General features: G+C 38.4%; 1 protein-coding gene across 6 annotated transcripts in view; it reads right to left on the reverse strand.

Moving 5' to 3' along the window:
• The window catches only part of ush2a (Usher syndrome 2A (autosomal recessive, mild)), a 216882-nt gene that overhangs the window by 141403 nt on the left and 56134 nt on the right, over positions 1 to 19345 (reverse strand). For all 6 annotated transcript variants that reach the window (XM_063477546.1, XM_063477553.1, XM_063477570.1 and 3 more), the window contains exons 16-27: positions 18971 to 19254; positions 18356 to 18581; positions 18062 to 18199; positions 15169 to 15349; positions 11934 to 12097; positions 11608 to 11766; positions 11278 to 11506; positions 10809 to 10932; positions 9186 to 9333; positions 6844 to 7125; positions 3058 to 3233; positions 2666 to 2813 (exon numbers count right to left, since the gene is read on the reverse strand). In XM_063477546.1, coding sequence (XP_063333616.1) covers positions 2666 to 2813; positions 3058 to 3233; positions 6844 to 7125; positions 9186 to 9333; positions 10809 to 10932; positions 11278 to 11506; positions 11608 to 11766; positions 11934 to 12097; positions 15169 to 15349; positions 18062 to 18199; positions 18356 to 18581; positions 18971 to 19254 — 2259 coding nt within the window. The remainder of the gene's footprint in view (positions 1 to 2665; positions 2814 to 3057; positions 3234 to 6843; positions 7126 to 9185; positions 9334 to 10808; positions 10933 to 11277; positions 11507 to 11607; positions 11767 to 11933; positions 12098 to 15168; positions 15350 to 18061; positions 18200 to 18355; positions 18582 to 18970; positions 19255 to 19345) is intronic.

The raw sequence follows: 19345 nt of genomic DNA on the forward strand, positions 1-19345 counted from the left end.
CTGATTAGCCACTCACTTTACTTTGTGATCAATAACTTTGTGGGAAGATACACACACACTGAAACAATTGCAAATGCATCAACACAGGTGGACAGGAGACCTCTTTCCTTGAGTCGTTACGTCTGTCTCAGTGTGCGCGCTAATGTTTAGTCATGTGCTTTGGTGTAACTCCGGTGGATTCACAGATGCTGTCTGTTCACTTACAGCAGATGGTAGCTGGCTCTAATGGCCCAGCGTCATGTGTGGAAGATTTATCAGAGCATCTGTATCATGCTCAAGTACACCTTATGAGGAGTACCACTGAATGTGAAGATATTTCTACTACAGAGGTTTTTTCAGGTCATGTTCCTTTCATTCAGCTCAATAGTGTTGATTGCAAGAGAAAAGCTGGAGACCTTTTTGTTGACTAAAGAAGGTTTCAGTCAACAAACAGTTTGGTGTCCCAAATAGGAAGGGTTTTTATTAATTGTGCTGTAGCCAAAGAGGCACTTCTTTATTAGAAGGGCAAATTTTAAGATGTGCACATATGTACAATCCAAGATTGTCTCTGCAGGGGGAAACAAGAAGCAGAGCAGAAAGCAATGAGTCAATCCAGATTTTACAGGCTGGGAAAGAGCTCCAATGACGAAAAAAAAGATTAATAAAAAAGTGCTAGCCCCCAGCCTCTCCAGCACCTATGACATAAATTTAAAAATTCTAGGTGATTTTCAGAAAAGTTGACCTCTGACCTTGAGATCAAGATCATTGAGATTTGAACTCGTCTGAGATTTTTATTAGATCTACCTATAGTATCAATTAGAAAATCCTAGATGGCATCTTTCTCAATTTATCGTGTTCACAAGATTTTCAGAAAACTTGACCTCTGACCTTGAGGTTAAGGTTACTCTGACTTGAACTCATTCAAGATTTTTAGTAGCTGCACCTACCCAAAATCCTACGCTGCCTCATTCTCAAGTTATCATATTGACAAACGTGGGTGTCCACATGTTTGACGACAATACCCCATCAGCCTTATAAAAACCTCTTTATTTTGGCAGTAGACTTCGAATGGGGTTATTAGTGGTCCAAAAAGTATATAACTGTAGACAACTAACAACAGCATACAAAAAGAGGCTTTTCCAACAGATGCATATGAAGTAAAACCAAACAAAAATAAAAAGAAGCCAGCAGCTTTTCAGAATTTGTATAATTCTTCTAATTACAACTCCCTACTGATATGCTACCATGTTTTTATAAAGGAATGTAACAGTATTCGCCCAGTGCATGTTAGATTGAGGTCTTAAAGATTATTGTTAAATATTTTTTGTCAAGTGCAAAGATTATTGCTAAACTGAAAGAAGAAAAAGTGATCTGATGCAGCAGAAGCTTAACACCCAGTGGAGGAGCAAACGCTATGCAAATTGTTTTGAGATTAAAAAAAAAATCTGCTAAACGGCATATGCCATTATCATTTCTTATAGTTGAAACAAGAGACATCTTTGGCGTTGGATGAAACAAAACGGTGGCAACAGATGTGGCTGTTAAAAATACATTCAAAAAGTCAACTGGGTACAATAAGCCATATTGAACTGTACTGTATTACAGTCAAGAGAAGTCTTTGGAATCACTTAAAATAAACATTGTCGCTGTGTCAACAGATGTAGCCATTAAAAATACATTTAAAAAGTCCACCAATTACAATATGAAGCATCATTCATCACAATAAACACAAGGAATGACTTTTTGAGAATTGTATGAAATGAAAATATTCCCTATGTCAACAGATGTAGCTGTTCAGAATATGTTCAAAAGCTGAATTCCCTGAGCAAGTATTTATAGATGAAAGGTTTTTGTTTTACAACTCTGCGCGCCCATTGTCTATTCACCTAAAGAGATAAACAAAACAAAAAAGACAAAAACATAACATGAGCAGCAAGCGTAGACACCATGAGTGAACAGATGGAAAAGTGTGTTGCACGGTCAAGTGCGCCTCTGAGTGCAATATGTATATTTCAGAGTGATTCATGTTCCTCTGCTGCCATGTGCTATTTGTGTGTGAGTGAAAGAGCCCAGCAGATAGCAAGTGAAAGATGGACAGGGAGGGGGGGCTGAGAAAGCAACCGACTATCAAGACAGACAGAAAAAGACATTAAATCAGAATTCTGTGTGTGTCCATGTCACCGTCCACTGATCAATTAGTGCTCATCTAGGCACCAGAGATTTGTGCCTGAGTTATTAAACATAGCTAATTCATCCTACTTCCATAAAGGTTATAAATCCACAGAAGAGCAAGAGGGATTGTATATGTGTTTCTGTAATTCTGTGTGCGTTTGATTCATGGCCAGCAGGAAGTGTGTGCTACGCCACATTTTTCTCCTTGTAATTAACAGTAAATTGTTTTTACTGCCGTGCACCATGAATATCCCCCCTAGTTAACATGACCAATGCTGTCGCCACTCAAGTACCCGATGACTGACTGAGTGCTTTTGGGTGTGTGTGTGTCTGTTTGTGTGTGCATATGTCAGAGGTTTGTTTTGCAGTTGTTATGCAAACACCACACTATGTAAAATAACTACTATTATACTTTAAAAAGACAATATTTGGGAACTATGAGTATTTCATTATTGCCGAGAAGCGTGCATTTGTTTATGTCTGTGTGTGTTTTGCATAAATCTTTATGCTCTACCTGCTGGTAAGGTCCATCCAGTGCTTGGCAGACTGGTAATGCAACCTGCTTTTGTGCAGAGTGTGACAGTGAAGTTGTACACGTGATAAGGTTTCAATCCTTTCACTATGTAAACTGGATGTAATGATGGGCCCGCTCTATGCAACACCTACAAAACACAGGGACAAGGAATATAAAAACAGAAACAGAAGAAAGCAAAGAGACTATCCCATTTTTTTTTTTTTTAGAAAATTCCTACATTGTGAAAAGTTAGTGAAAATGACCTAATACGAAAGCATTTATCTTCAAAATAAATGTCATTTGCTGTATATTACATTTCTGCCAGGTAAGCTCTTTTTTTTTGGTAGGTTGTCCTGGCAATTATTTCCAATTTTATGTGTGGATGTGCTTACCTGACTAATAACCGGAGGGGCATATGGATTGTTGGTCTGTTCGGTTAGCAGGTTGACACGATATTCTGTCACCTGTCCTCTGGCGATGACCCCGTGGTCTTCAGCAGTGCTCCAGGTTACTTTAAGACTGGTAGACGACAGTGCGGACACTTCTGGAGGAGCCATAAACTCTGGCACTGGAAACACATATTGCACCGTTTTCATTATCAGACCTCCATGCCACAGATCAGCTATTTACAGAGATCACAAAGAGCATAAGCATATCCTAAGCTAACACACAAGTTATTACAGGGTAAAGTAAATCTGATTGCAAGCTAACACTCTAATACACGTTGTGACTTTTCAGGGGGTCCGTAGATTAGGCATTTGTCTATCTGTATCCAGATTTAATTTCAATGCAGCCAAAATTATGTATAAAGCAGCATTATAAAGGTTTTAATCAGAGACATTTACACCGAGGAAGACCGCAACCTGGTCTCTGAACAACAGCTCTTCCCTGCTAATTTCTCCTTATCTAGCTTACAAACTTGTAACAAACTGAAAACAAAGTCACCAATGCAAAAAAATATTTTTACAGCAGGGTAAATAGTTAGCAAATCAGCAATTTGCAGCACAGCGGACACCAAGTACAGTTTCAAGTGGTTTTTTTTTTCACTAATTTTCAGTACACTCCTTGCACCTGACCATTTTCATAGGAATATTTCTCTTTTCTAACCCACTTAACAATAACCTGATTCAAACATAAAAAGGCACCTAACTGAAGGGATGAACCAGAGTTGTGTCTACACAGGTAGATAACTTAGCTAAACATAACCCAATATATAAAAAGTATCTTTAGACACTTTGTTACAAGGAGCCTGTCACAAAAGACATAATTTGTCCAATTTCTTTAGTTGAATCTATATATATTAAAAAAATCTGTGTATGTGTGTGTGTGTGTGTGTGTGTGGGGGGGGGGGTGTTAATAGACAGGACTTATGTAGTTATCGTAGATAAATTTCACACTGCCCAATATCTTTTTAAATCTGAGCAAGTACATTGTGATTAGTGCTGAAAATTACAACACAGTGTACTGCTCCCTTTTGTTGATATGAATCAATGTACTGTAGCTCACTCAATAGTCTCTTTTGTCCTCTCCTTCTTTCTCTCTTCTTTATATGACAGTAATCATTCAAATATTTTTTTTAATCTTATTACAATTCGATTTCTGTTTAAATGACTGGATAGGCTATCTTGCTATATATAAAACCCATGAAAAATTATAATCAAGATCAAGCAATATTTTCTTAATTTCTACACATACATGTACCTGCTTGTAATAAATAGAATCAGTAGTATTAAAAACATTAACTACCTTAATTAAAAGCCCAAATTACTCTAACCCATCCAAAATCAGAATCTTGGCGATAAGCCTGGGTTCTGTCATGGTCTGGGGCTGCAATCCAGTCAGTGGTGCTGAATGCAGAAAAGTACCATCAGATTTTGATCAAGCATGCAATACCATCTGGAAAGCCTCTGATTGGCAAACGCTTCATTTTTTAGTATGACAATGATCCCAAACACGGCCAATGCTGTAAAAGCATGCCTGCCTAGAAAAACACACAGTGGAATACTATCAGTCATGGACTGGCCTCCCCAGAGCCTGGACCTCAACATTAATGAAGCAGTGTGGGATTATCATGATAGAGAACGGAACAAAAAGCTGCCAACATCCAAAGAAGAACTTTGGAAAGTCCTTCAAGAAGCCTGGAAAGCAATTCCTGAAGTTTACTTCAAGAAATAACAAGGACGCTTACCTAAGAGAGCTCAGGCTGCTTTGAGAAATAAAGGTGGCCATAATAAATATTAACTTTCAAGTTTGTTAGAATTGTAACGTGTGTTTGAAAGTTTAAATACACTGTTGCATCACTTTCCCAACAAACATGGAGAACACAACACTCCAGGATAACAAAGGTCAAAGGTCTGTCCTCCTCAGGATGGTTTTGAAAAATCCATGATTTTGCCTCTCAGACATGCAAGCGGTAACTAACCTTGTTCTGTATTATATCAGTACAAATACAATTCTAAACCGCTTCTGACATGATAGTTATTTACCTTTATTGATATGATGTATATTTTCTATGCAACTACTGCTTTTTTAGTAATTCATTCATTCATTTACTGCTTCTTTTATTTTATGTGTAATTAGCGCTTAATTAGCGCTGGTGTTTGGTTATAGTTATGTCTTTGTTTGTAAGATTAGGAATAAGTGTTTTATAAATACCTTGGCTTTGTGTTTCTGTTCTTAACAAATCAAGCCCCAACTCATATCACTTGTTATCTAATTTTAGGTTTGCTTCTAAAGTCACTTTTAGGTATTCATTATCAGTCTATTATGTTTATTAAGCCAACTCTTGAAGTGGCATAGTGATGCAGGGGTTAGCACTGCTGCCTCACATGAACTTCTGTAAGTTCTCTGTCTCATCTTCATTTGTTATTAGCAAACAGGTAAGTCATCTCATAACTTATCAGAAAAGTGAGAACAGATTCAAAACATTGACTGTATTCTCTCTGTCTTAGTAGATTATTAAATTTGGCTCCACATTAATTTCACCACTTGCCCTTTGAGTATCAGCCAGTGAGTCTAACATTCTCTAAGAAGATGTGCGTCTGACAGTTTAACCTAAAATGTGTTGGCTGAACCTGCAAAATTCATTTTTCATTTCTTAATAACTTGGTGATTTTTTTCTTTGACTACCACATAAAAAATTTAAAAAATAAATAAATACAAATTCTAACAAAAAGACATATTCAGAGAGGTTAGTGGATATTATGTGGTCTTAATGGATTTAAGTATTTCATAATTCTACGGTTGTGATAGCCACTATTACATGACAGATTAGAGAGAAGGATTCTTTATTCTACTGTTGATGCCATCTAACTGTGAAATATGCTGTGAAATGTGATTCATGGTAGACATAACCACAGTCATATTCTTTCTTTCTAACTCGGCACATGTACGCGCACCAACACTGACACACATCCCACATTCAAAATGGTGTTATCATATGCTTGTTATCCAGACACATAGCTTAGAGTGACGTTGGAGGCAATCATTTAGTCCTAATGAGCCATATCATCCCTTTGAAATTCAAATACCTTAATGAGTTTCCCCTCCCCCACACGCAGTTTTTCTTTCCTCCTTCCTTCCCTGCTTTCTTTTTCTACAATCTATCTCACAAATACTCACTAATTTTAATATAGTACAAAAGATTATTTAACCAACAGCAATGGCATCTGGTGTGTAGCTACATTTTAACCAAAACGTTACTCAATCCCAATTTGTTTTTAGATCTGGTGTCCATCAGTTATTGACAGGCCTTAATTTAACATCACAAGTTAAAAATTCACTCATTTAAATTTTAAGCAAGCTCTTTGGAGTTTCTGAATGCGAATCATTTTGTCTGAATATAGGTGTAATACAGTATTGGATTTTTCTGATTCAGCCATGGAAGGCCATGAAAGGAAAACCTAGCTTAAAAAATTCATATTGGACACACCTTTGAGTCATTGATGGTTGCCAGCTGGATAAAAGTCAGCCCTTTAACACTGAAATGGAACTGCCATCTTTGGGCAAGCCCCTTTCTGATAATTGCCCAGAAAACATTAACCACTGAAGGCTTTTTGTTTCACACAGCTACAGTGCCTAACTAGATTTTACTTGGTTATTTCCCTGATTCCTTAACTGTAAATACACCCAGTGAGTAAAAGTCAGCTGTTGAAATCATGAACAAGAGATATACAAACCTCCCTCCATGGTGCGTGCTGAGGTCCACCCAGATGTACAACTTCCTGCAATATTGGTGCTTACAACTCTCATCTGGTATGTTGAAAAAGCCTCTAGACCAGTTACATTAGTACTGGTCTCAGGGGGTGACATTATGCTTTTATTGGCTAGGTTGGAACTTAAGGAGACACTTGGATCCAGCCAACCAGAGCTGAAAAACACTCTCTTTTCAATAGCAAGACTCGAAAGGTTCTGTGACTCCACTGGCCCACGGAGAAAGACCTCATACTTTGTGATAACACCTGTACAAAAAGAAAACAAATGTTAAATCAGTCTCTGAGATTACCTCTGATGTCTGCTAAAACAAAAGCTCTTCACTGAAACAATTATTTAGGAAATTAAAGAAGGAAAGCAACAGCTGCAGCTGCAGGGTTTGTTAGGAAAATACTGTCTGCACAGTTTATTTGTGCCCTAACACAACACTTTAGTTATTGTTAGTAATAGTAACAATAGTCCTTTCAAATTCATATCCTGATTACTAAAAATGTTGAAGTAAGAAAAAAAAACAGAGAATACTAATTAGTAAGTAGTAATGCATGCAATGCAGTTTTCTTGACAACTTGTTAAACTGAAAACAACAGAAATGTGTTAAAATGAGGAGAGGGCACCATGAACATACAAGTAAGAAATCTACAAATCCTCTGTGTACGGTTAAAGGTTTTCAATTGTTGTGGTTATAAAATAACACTTCAAATGATAGAAATATAAATTAGAAATGAAAACAAATACGGTAAATCAAATGCCTGTTTTGGCAGCTTTGCTTGCCCTGTGCTTAACATGCTCTTACTTCATTCCTTTACTGTTCTTTGATGTTACGTAGGTCTTTATTCGTTATACTTTAAATGATTAGGTATTATGTATTATATAAAAAGTGTAGCTTCTACAACTGCAACAAATTTAGTTTATTAGAAATCTTAATAGAAATCTTAACAACAATTAACTGTCCTTAGCCAATCAAACTACTCTCTGGAACTCCTAATAACTTTACTGAAAATCCCTCTGCTTCACTAGTAGATCATTAAATGTTGGAAAATAGAAAATCTATAATAGATATATTCATTCTTTAGCAGTATTTACTCTCCAAGTTCAAAGAAAAAATTAAAAGCTTATATACAATTATAAAATTAAATAAAAATGAAAAACTTGTGCAAAAAGCAGTGGCAAAAAGTGCCAAAAAGCAGAAGACATGTTACACAGCAAAAAATAAGGTACAAACCCACCATTGTGGAGAGGCTCCACATTTGCAAATAAGTACTGAGCAGGTCTCAGCAATACCGCTAACCAGATACACGTTATGATGTGTGTCCCTCCACTTATTGAGGAAAAACAAAAACTGGTGTAGGCAGATGCATGCACTTTAAAACTGATCATTTCCACCCGAACACCACTTCAGTTTCTTATTATTTTCACAGAAGCACTGACCACACAGGCAAGAATAGCAGTATTATAAAAGGGTTACTTTAACTTGACTTCTCATTGAATGCTTCACTTTGAATGCACGGAGCTGGGACGACTGAAATGGAGAACTAACATAAAGATTGCCTGATAAGGACAGAGAGCAAAATCAAAATGGAGAGGTGAGAAGGATGCTAAATGATTAACTAATGACAATGAAATGACACACAAAACCGAATTAAGTGAGCTTTATATGACACTGCGAGGGAAACAGATCAACAGATGGGGAGGGAAAAAAGAGACACAGGCAGAGAGAAACCCAGGTTAGAGGGCTTTGTTTTACACTGAGCCTTAGAGCCAATACAAAGCTCTCTGGATTTACAAAAGGCAGTTCCAGTTCAGTGTGTATTTCTGTGTGTGTGTGTGTGTGTGTGCGTTTGTGTGTGTTGGTTTAAGTTGACTCTCATGTGTCTTGAATGACACAGCCCTGAAGCTTTGCCACTAGGTAAGTGTTTCATGTACAAAATGTGTGTCATTTATTCTACTGTATTATTAATTTTGAAACAGGCATTAACACTATAATGCAATTGATATTTACTTAAAATAAACATAATGTATTCTTAATTGCAAAGCTATAAGCAATTTGTTTCTCTTGGCAGTGAGCCCTTCTATGATACATGGTATGTAGACAGTGATACTGCGGCAGAATGCTAAGGGTTACGTTGGGAGTGACCAGGATGGACAAGAGAAGATCACAGAGAAGAGTTATAGATAAAGTGAAAGAGTACAAGCAGAGAGTTGGTGTGACAGAAGAACAAGGAATAATGTAAAATGGATAAAAAGAAGAACAGTAAGTATTACACATTAGATGAGATTACCATACGAGTGTGTATATTTGTGGTCATACCATTAGGCTCACTGGGGGGCTCCCAAGAAGCATGCAGAGTATGAGGTCCTATGGCAGTGATTCTAGGAGGGGGCTGGTTTTGTGGGGGGGCCGAGGCTGTCAGAAGAGACAGTGGTGGGCTAGAAGTGCACCCCCCAGAAGAACACGCCTGTTGAAAAGGTTAAACAGTTTTCATTGTCATTTTTTAGTCCGTAAATAATGTAAATATGTAAATATAAATATTTTTAAAAAGTAGTTCAAGCTTACTTTCTATATTATTTTAAAGCTATAGCTACCATCAGCCACAACATTAAAAACATAGATGGGTGAAAAACTGTGATGGCTCTGGGAAAGAGTATATTTAAATAGCAAGCCTTGTGTGGTGGTCCGTAAATGCAGTGTGTAGTAACTACCATGATGCTCCAACTGATGAACCAGTGACTGTGTCACTAGCATAGAAGTCCCATTGATTCACATGTGAAGTAAAGGCTGACATAAGTGGTTCAATCTCACAGAGGAACTGCACAAATTACAGAAACCCTTAATACTGGCTAAGACAGAATGGAGTCAGAATGCTGTCCCACTGAAAGCACCATTATGGGCATGTAAGTATCTTAAAAGAATAATGAAAATGGAAGAAGGTAGCAAAATCAGGGGCCGGTTTCACAACAATAACCTGTTTCTTGTTTAGTTTAATGCAGACTGCTTCACAAAAACTGATTAACCAGTGACACTCAGCATAAAAAGGGAAAAAGGTGCTCATAATTGAGAGCAAAGAAATGTGAAAAAGTGAGGAACACCTTAAACCACTGGCAATATGCACCAGTGACAACATTGTTAGTGGTTTTCATTTGCCCAAGAAAACTATGCTCAGCATGAATGAAGAATTAATAGCAGCACAAATGCATGCCACATTAGGAAGCCCTGCTTATTATTATCATTATTATTATAATCTGCACTGAATTTTCCAAAATGTCTTTGTAACTGTTTGATTTTCCCAAAAGGCAACAATTTTCTGTTACAAAAGTTCTTCTCATGACTAAACAGATGAAGACAGACATCAATCTGAAGTCTGACTATTTAGTTATTCTAAGCCATAGCCTTGTTCTGCTGGAGGTGTCTTCCTGTCAAAAGGGAGTTTTTCCCTCCCACTATCGCCCAAGCACTTGCTCATAGGGGGTAAAATGGGGTTTTCTCTGTTTTCTTTGTATTATTCTATGGTCTTTACATTACAATGTAAAGTGCCTTGAGACAGCTGTTGTTGTGATTTGGCACTATTTAAATAAAACTGAATTGAATTGAAAAGTTTTTCAATGGTTTTGTAAAACCAATCCCTAATGACTGGATTCTATGAATACCCCTTCTTGGAAATGTTGTTTTCTGATTGTTTTTTACAGCAGGGTAATAAAATAGGACAGGACAAAGAGTTCAAGGAGTCTAATCATTGGGTGCCTCAACTCCAAAGTTACAGGACTGGTTGCCTGAAACAATGGGACATATGGGATTGCGTCACAGTTTAGACCTTTTTTAGGAACATGAGGAGGACCTACACCACATTAGTCAGGTGGTTGTAACATTGTCGCTGATTAATACATATCTTTGTACTTAGCTGTGCCATAAACAGTGGAGATTTGTCATACCTACCTCTAGTATTACAGTATATTGGGTGAAGGGCTTTAAACCACTTGCCACAGCTTCTGTAGATAAGCCTGTGTAGTGAATGGCAGGCTCTGCTTCACTGGATGACTCCATGGAGGATAACACAAACCTATGTGTGACAACAATAGTAATAAGTATTTCTTTTTGTCTGTATTTCTTCATTGCTCACAATCACCCAACATCTTTCAGTTAAAACTAGTGCTGGAACATCATACAGGCCTACAGGATAAGATGCATACCATGTAAACTGAACGGTCACTTGTTCAAAATATAGACAGTGATTTAAAGCTATGGAAGCAGGCTGCTGGTGCACATTACATCCCAGTTTCTCCTACCACATTTGTGACAGCTGAAAATGGTTTGTGCATTTAAAGACTCATATGTTTCTTTTCCATCCTAAGCGGTATGCCTCTAAGTCTTTAACCACACCTCCCTCTTTTCCCTTTTTACTTACCTCTCCACTGGGCCTGTATCATTTCGTGGTGTGCTCCAGTTAAAGCTAGCACTAGTTGGACCTGGTCTTCCCACAAGATTTAAATGGAGCTGGTCTGCTTCAGGTGGTGCACCTAAAGTTCGATATGAAGCTGATGCACTTGTTGTCGCACCAGCTACGTTAGCTGTTATAAGCGAGTAAGAGTAGTTGGTGAAGGGAGACAGACTAATGTCTTCAAAAGATTCAGGGCCTTAAAGTGGAAAGAACAAAGGAATAGGTAGGAAATTAATTTAGGGAGGAGAAAGACCAAAGAATATTTATATGTGTGTGATAAGCTGTGTCGATACATACTAAAAGGATAGCGACTTTGGACAGTATGCACTGACTGTCCATCCCTAATGAGTGTGTAGTTGAGTATGTGGGAGTTTGGGGAGTCCGGTGGATGCCAAGAAAGACGAATAGATGAGTAACTGAGTGCAACACCTACTGGTGCAGGCTGCTGGGAGGGTGCTGCCCAGAAAGAGACAAAAACAAGTATATAAATAAACACACAAAATACAAATTAAAACTTAGAAAAAGTACTATGTTAACTTTCACACTGATGTACTGAGGATTACTGGCTGATTACTGGCATGTTGGTGCTCTGATGTGTATGTTTTTTAACACGTAAAACAGACCTTTAGTGCAGCCAAAGTGGTTCCCAGGATCGAAATGACTTGCCCCAAGTTGACATAAATCACATTTATATCCAGTTACCAACAGCTTACATGCACAGATCCCTGTGTCCGGATGGCACAAACCATTGATGCTCCCCACTGGATCACATGCACAAGGATGGCATCTGTTTATTAAAAAGAGAAGAAAAACAAAGAAATCTAACTTTCTTTTATAACTAAAAAGATATGGTTCACAGTAACATGCAAAGACAAAAAAAAATCAATATACAACATAACACTGGCATAAAAAACCTCTTGATCATTAAAATGATTCTAAGTGACATAATAAAATTCACACTCTGTAGTTTGATAACTGCACAGTAGGAAAAAGAAGTAATTTTGTTAATACTATTGACTGGGTGTGTTTCTGTATTGGGGTGGGGTACAAAAGAAAGCAAAGTGCATTGTTAAATCTATCTGCAAAAGTTTGCTCAAAGACAACTGGGCATATGTGAGAATGAAAGGTGGTGGATCTTTTCCCTAACACTGTGAGCGAGACTCTCACTGCCATCTAGCCCACCCACCACCCTATATAGTAGCTGTGAAGCTAACTTTGCCAAAAAAACTGCATTTCCCCTCAAGTTGTCGAAGTGTGAGCGCTTGTGACTATATGTATGTGTGTCTGGCGGTGCATGTGTCTGGGTCAGCAGTGTGGTGTTACCCTCACAGGGGATGGGAAGTGGGTGATCATCCGGCCAGCTACCTCACACCTTAGACCGCGCGCGCGCACACACACACACACACACACACACACACACACACACACACACACACACACACACACACACACTTACAATAGTCTGCTTGCAGGAGGATTTTTGGCACACACACATGCACAGCACTCCAGCAGAGTAATACTGTACAAACCACGTTACTGTCACACACATACAGACATTATCCATGTATGTTTTTTTTTATTCTACAGCATATTGTACTCATATGTTCTCAGTTGCTCTCCCTCTGTCTCTCCTCTGTCGAGCCCCCCCCCCCCCCCCCCCCCCCCCACACACACACCCAAACTACGCACGCATGCACAGACACACACAAAACTACACCTTTTTTATTGCTGTGTGAAAAGCCACAGCTTCATAACGAGCCGCAAATTTGTCCTGTCAACTGGTGCTCCCACAAACACACACATACAAATGCCATAGTGACTCGACCTTCACTCCATTCCCAAGGAGAAAGAAAACACCAACATCACACACAGTCTTTCTTTTTTCATCAGCCTTCAAAGTACAGGATGTGTGCGTTACTGAGAGAGAGAGGATTTAAGAGTACCGGCACATATATCATTCAACCAGATTTTTAACACAGTAAGGTGTTTGTGTAAAAAATAAATAATAGAATAGCAAAAAGAAGTATAATTTATTTAATTTTTGAGAAAATGTTTCAGCAACGTGCACAATGTCATTGAGACATTTGTTTACTTTTATGCAATCAGTCTCAAACATGAGACAGGTACATAGGCAATACCAAAACATTTTTATGGTACCAAATATCTTCTCATCACAATGAGATTCTGCATTTACATATAGTACTTTGCAAAAACCTTGAGCTATACCTAATTTTTTAGTCATTTCTTTAAAGGGGCCAGATTTTTTGACCATTTTAATGTTTTTTCTAGTTCTCTTCAGCAATAGGTTTGCAAACTTTCTGGAGATTTTCTTCTGGATTGTTTCAGTAGAATGTTTTGCAGTTTGTTGAGCCACTAAATACTGACCTATGAATCAATAATAAGTTCTAAGTTATATTTAACGTTATAACGCCAATTTCTTTTTTTTCCACAGTTTTTCGAGGACCAATTTTCAACAAAAAAGTTGTGTATACAGGTTACACGGCAAGTTCAGACCCTGGAAATTCTGAATTTCATGTTTTGTTTTGGGTTTTTTGCAACACCGTGTAACTGCCTTAAATCAGGAAAGAGGTACAACAGTGAATGTCTGCAGCCATCTGTAAAACACAGTGGAAGCTCTGACATGCTGTGGAGCTACATTTCAGTCTGGGGTGTTGTGGATATTAATAAAGTGGATGAAATTACGAACACTAAAAAGTATGGTCAGATTCTGAAACCACCATCCAATAACATCTGGAAAGGGATTCATTTTTGAGCATGACAATGATCCTTTTGCCTCCCCTGAGCCTGGACTTATTCAACAGCTGGAATCAACATTATTCAAGTAGTGTGCCATAATCTTGACAGAAAATGGAACAAAAGGTAGTGAACATCTAAACAAGAGTTTTGGATTGTTCTTTAAGAATCATGGGGAACTATTTCTGAAGACTACTTCAAAAAAAAAAAAAATACAAGAAGTCTTGCTTAAGAGCATCCATATTTAAATACTTAAATAAAAATACATGTGTTACTTGATATTTAGATGAATAAATCTTTATAGTGGAGAGACCAGGAGAGGATTAACGAGTAATAACTCATGACTTGGCTAGGCTTTTTTTCCTCTACAAGTGTGATACGAAAAAAAACCCAAAACAACCAGCAACCAAACAACACCAGTTTAAATGATAATTCTGGATTTTGTTCATTAATGCCGTTTGCAAAATCTGTCTGAGCATCTCTGATTTTCTTTTCCCATCGCTGATATTACCCACTCAACTCACATCACCAACCCTGCTTTTCTCTCTTATGTTTTATTAGTCAAGTCTTTTCTTCCATGTGATTTTCTTTTCAAGTGTCCTTGCAAAGTAAACTCTATTACTGTTGCTTTTCCTCCCTCCATCGTCCGATCCCTCTCTACTGTGAGGAGATCTCAGCCACAGCCTGATCTCATCCTTTAATGTTTTAACACTGGAGAATACAGCAATCAGGCAAGGTCAGCTAACACACACACAAACACATACATACTGGATCACTAGTCAAACAGTTTGCGCACCATCTATCTGCTGTGACACCCTGTCGAGAGGAACGGATGTGCATGTGCGTACCACCATCACATGGAGGTTAAGTGTAAAGTAACATTTGTGTATAAGTGTTTGAGGTGTGTGTGTGCAAGACAGCCCGCAGGTAGAGACATGAGCGGTAAAGGTCAAAGCAGCTCTTAACTCATGTAAGTCATATGTCTGCCTACCAATCTGTAAGCTGTCTTTACAGACACTGCATCTGCTGTTGTGTGTGAATTTGTGCATGAGATGTGTGTGTTTATACAAGTGGTGCAATTAATAGAAACACACTTATACTTACGTGCCCAGACCAGGGTTGAATCCAAAAAACATCTCACGACACTGGTCACAACGTCGGCCTCCCACTGAGGGATGGGCACACACACACTGTCCAGTCTGGCTTTCACAACTGCGATGCAAAGCTCCAATGGGGTGGCAGTCACATTCCAAACATGTATCCTGATCCGGAGAAAAGTAGTAGCCTGCGAAGAGATAAGTATAACATAAAGTAATGAGCATGCAATTAATTACACACTGCAGTCTTTTGATATGAGTCTGACAGCTCAAGGGTCATTTCCTTAATAAGAATAATAAACAAAACTGAGAATAAGAAACTTCATTTATCCTAAAAGTTTGTTGAGACTTACAGCAGTCAAGATATAACTCATTGATACAATAACTAAAAGACCAAAATAGATAAAGGTAAAAAATTATACTAAAAAAGGAAACGTATTTAAACACAACAAAGTGGAACAAAGCGTGACATACATGCAGTGGACCAGTGTGTCTATTACACGCTTTTCTGTGATATCTGCGCAGGCTTACTTGTTGTTCCTAGAATATTTAAAAGACAGAGCCTTAAGTTTTCAGGCCCCTCTTCTACGGAACCAGCTTCCAGTTCTCTCTACTTTTAAGATCAGGCTTAAAACTTTCATTTTTGCTAAAGCATATAGTTAGAGCTGGATCAGATGACCCTGAATCCTCCCTTAGTTATGTTGCAATAGGTGTAGGCTGCTGGGGGATTCCCATGATTCACTGAGTATTTCTTCTTCAGTCACCTTTCTCACTTACTATGTGTTAATAGACCTTTCTGCATTGAATAATACTTGTTATTAATCTCTGGCTCCAAAGCATGCCTTTTATCCTGTCTTTCTTCTCTCTTCCCAACCTGTCATTGCAGATGGCCGCCCCTCCCTGAGCCTGGTTTTGCCGGAGGTTTCCTCCTGTTAAAAGGGAGTTTGTCCTTCCCACTGTTGCCAAAGTGCTTGCTCATAAGGCGTCATATGATTGTTGGGTTTTTCTCAGTATGTATTATTGTAGGGTCTACCTTACAATATAAAGCACCTTGAGGTGACTGTTGTTGTGATTTTTGTGCTGTATAAATAAAATTGAATTGAATTGAATATTGGGTTGAAATATGATACAATGTAGAGGTTAAATCTAAAATGTGTAGTTGAACGCGAGGTTAGAGAAAGTGTTCTGCTGCATGTCCAGAAAGTGGTGCAGAGCATAGTCAGGATGCATTAATTATCCACCTCCATTTTCCATAGCCACAGTAATTTAGATGACCTCTGCACCAGCTGACGGAACAATCCAAACAATGTTTTGACTAAAAAGCAACAGCAATGACAAATTCCGACACCAAGTACCATGTACAAATTCTAGCAGTTAGCAGTTCAACATTCCTTCACTGTAACGTGTCTGGTGGTATCACACAAATTTTCAATCACAGTGAGTGCAATCCCCCCACATTTCTTCTTACTGGTCAGATCAACTTCCTGGAAAGTCCTGAAGCCAGCTATGGTCACACTAGGAATGTGAGGATGGCAACATCTTGCTGCAACACTCCGGAGGCACATCAAAATACACTCAGTAGTTTTCCTCTGGTTCTAAATCAGCTCACCAACCCTGTTCATATTATTTTTCAAACATTTCATATTCCTCATGATGATTGCCTTAACAGCTCCTGTGCTGGAACCCCAGTAGGTCCCTAGGCGGTATAACCGTCCATGCAATCAGCTATTGCTGCCACAAATGTAATGTAAAGAGAAATTTAAAAAATATTTAGCTTCTTTATTCTTTGCTTAATTTTCTTTTTACTTTTTTGAAAATCCACATGATAATGCTTGATGTTTTGTAAAACATCATCAACATTTGTCATTCTAAGACCAGGATCTGCTATTGATAGATTTAGTGTCAAGCATTCATGTCATATTGCATCAAAAATAATTAATCCAAACCTGTATCGCCTTTTATTTGCTTCCCAAAAGTTTTTTGATATAGAGATGCTCCAGTGAGAAACAGAAACAGCCAATGGTAGAAACCCTGTAAGAGCACAATTGTCTGTTGCATATGCCAAACAATGTCAACTGTGATTCATTTTTTTCAGAACTACACTAATGACATCAAAATGTCATTGATTTTGAGTACAACTGCTATCATTTTGAAATAACCTCTTGATGCCACTGCTAATAACTAAACTGAGCCACCGTTTGTCATTTATTTGTAATAATATTTAACACAAAACCAATAACTGTGTCTGAGGTTGCATTAAGCACTAAGGTTCCAAATCACAAATCAATTCAGTTTATTTTTCTCAAGGCCGGCCAGATGATAAACAAATTAGATATTCTATTTAGCCACTTGGGCAAGAAATACTGAATGGCTGTCATGAGTTGGCAGTTAAGGAAATTAAAACAGTCAGCTTGCAGGAATGGAAGTGGAAATGCATTGAAATATCAGCATGATCAGACATTATAGCACAATTATACATCTGTTTCCTTATAACCACAAAGAATGTGACAGCTTTTATCTTTATGTCTACTTCATTATTTATTTATTCATTATTTTTACACATTTTAATCAACACATCAATTCCAAACTTGTCATTGTAAACTTAATAATGATATGAAGGTTCTTCTTCTTCACTGACACTATACGTAAACTGCAACCTCTTGTCCTGTAACACTAACCCAAACAGGTGCACAACTGAAGGATGCTTTTTCCTTCCTTTTATTCGCTGTGATGCTTATGGTTGATTCCTGGCAGAGAGTGGCTGAAAAACGCAAAAGCTTTAGGCCAGAAACACCCGCCCCCCTTTTTCAAAATTCAGAGTCATTTTATTGGTGAATTTTGATGCTATAGTTATTTGTGAAAGTTGCTTATCATTTTTTCATCCCTTCTTTTGAACTCACCAGGTCGGCAGCTACTGCAGTCCTTTCCATAGCGTGTTGGGATACAAACACATTGACCTGTGGCACTGTCGCAGACTGACCCACTGACTGTTCCTTTAGGGTGACACATACAGGGTACACAGCCGTGGGACAAACCCTCTAATAGGACACAAAACAACATCAGTAGGGCTGAATAAATTTGCACTTTTTAAATAATTTGTTAACAATTTTGTTTCATTTGAGTGTTTTATTATTGAGTGAAAAATAAATCTGTAACTAATCATGGATTTAAGTTGCAGTTCGGGGTTCTCTTACTCTCAGCGTCTAAAGTCTGGTTATAGTAGTTGTGAGCACAGTTGGTGCACTGCACTCCCTCTACTCCCTCCTTGCACGGGCACTGTCCGGTCTGCATATCACACACACCCCCTGAAACCGTTCCACTGATGTCACACACACACGGCAGACAGCCCAGAGAGTTTCGCTGATCCAGGGTGTGAAAACCATGACGGCAAGAATCACAGCGACGGCCTTCAACATGTTCCTGAAGAAAGAAAGATGGAACAAATGTGGAAAGAAAAGATTTCATACTAAACTTGTAACTTAAAGTATCAGGATTGGACAAACAATTTGTCAGGAGCCAAGGGCTGAACCGGTCTGTCTAACTCCACACGCGCGCGCGCGCGCACACACACACACACACACGCACTATAGCAATAATGCATGATTTTCCTTTTTGTGGTTCTATCATTTAATCTATATCAGTATTATATTAATAATCAGAAGATCAAAGCAGAACATTTTACAACAGAAAATACAGTTATAATAAAGTCATAATTTCCTGAATTTTAACTCCAATTTGTGCTTTATGATTACATAACATCATTTTTATGGAAGTCAGTGTCTAAAACATTGTAAAAATGTCATACATGCCTTACACACACACTGCCCTGTGTAAGCATCACAGTCTGTCCCGGGTACTGTCCCCTCCTGTGAGCAGTCGCAGGGGGCACAGGATCCTTCCAGCCTTAAACCAAACAGGCCTCTACCGCATGAGTCACATCGCAGGCCACCGACTCCAGGTTTGCACTCACACTGGCCCTCCTCAGGTTCACAGAATGGACTGAGGGAACCCAGAGGGTCACAGTCACATGGCATGCAGCCGTCTGGGTGGGAAAGGTTCCAATAACCAAACTCACAGTGGTCACATGAAAGGCCTGCGATGAAAACAGGAGTGAGAAAGGGAGATAAAGAAAGAAAAATGGGAAACAAGAAAAAAATAAATAAAATTGATGATCGCTTGTTCAC

This window comes from Pelmatolapia mariae, linkage group LG1, assembly GCF_036321145.2.
Source record: "Pelmatolapia mariae isolate MD_Pm_ZW linkage group LG1, Pm_UMD_F_2, whole genome shotgun sequence".
Taxonomy (NCBI): Eukaryota; Metazoa; Chordata; class Actinopteri; order Cichliformes; family Cichlidae; genus Pelmatolapia; species Pelmatolapia mariae.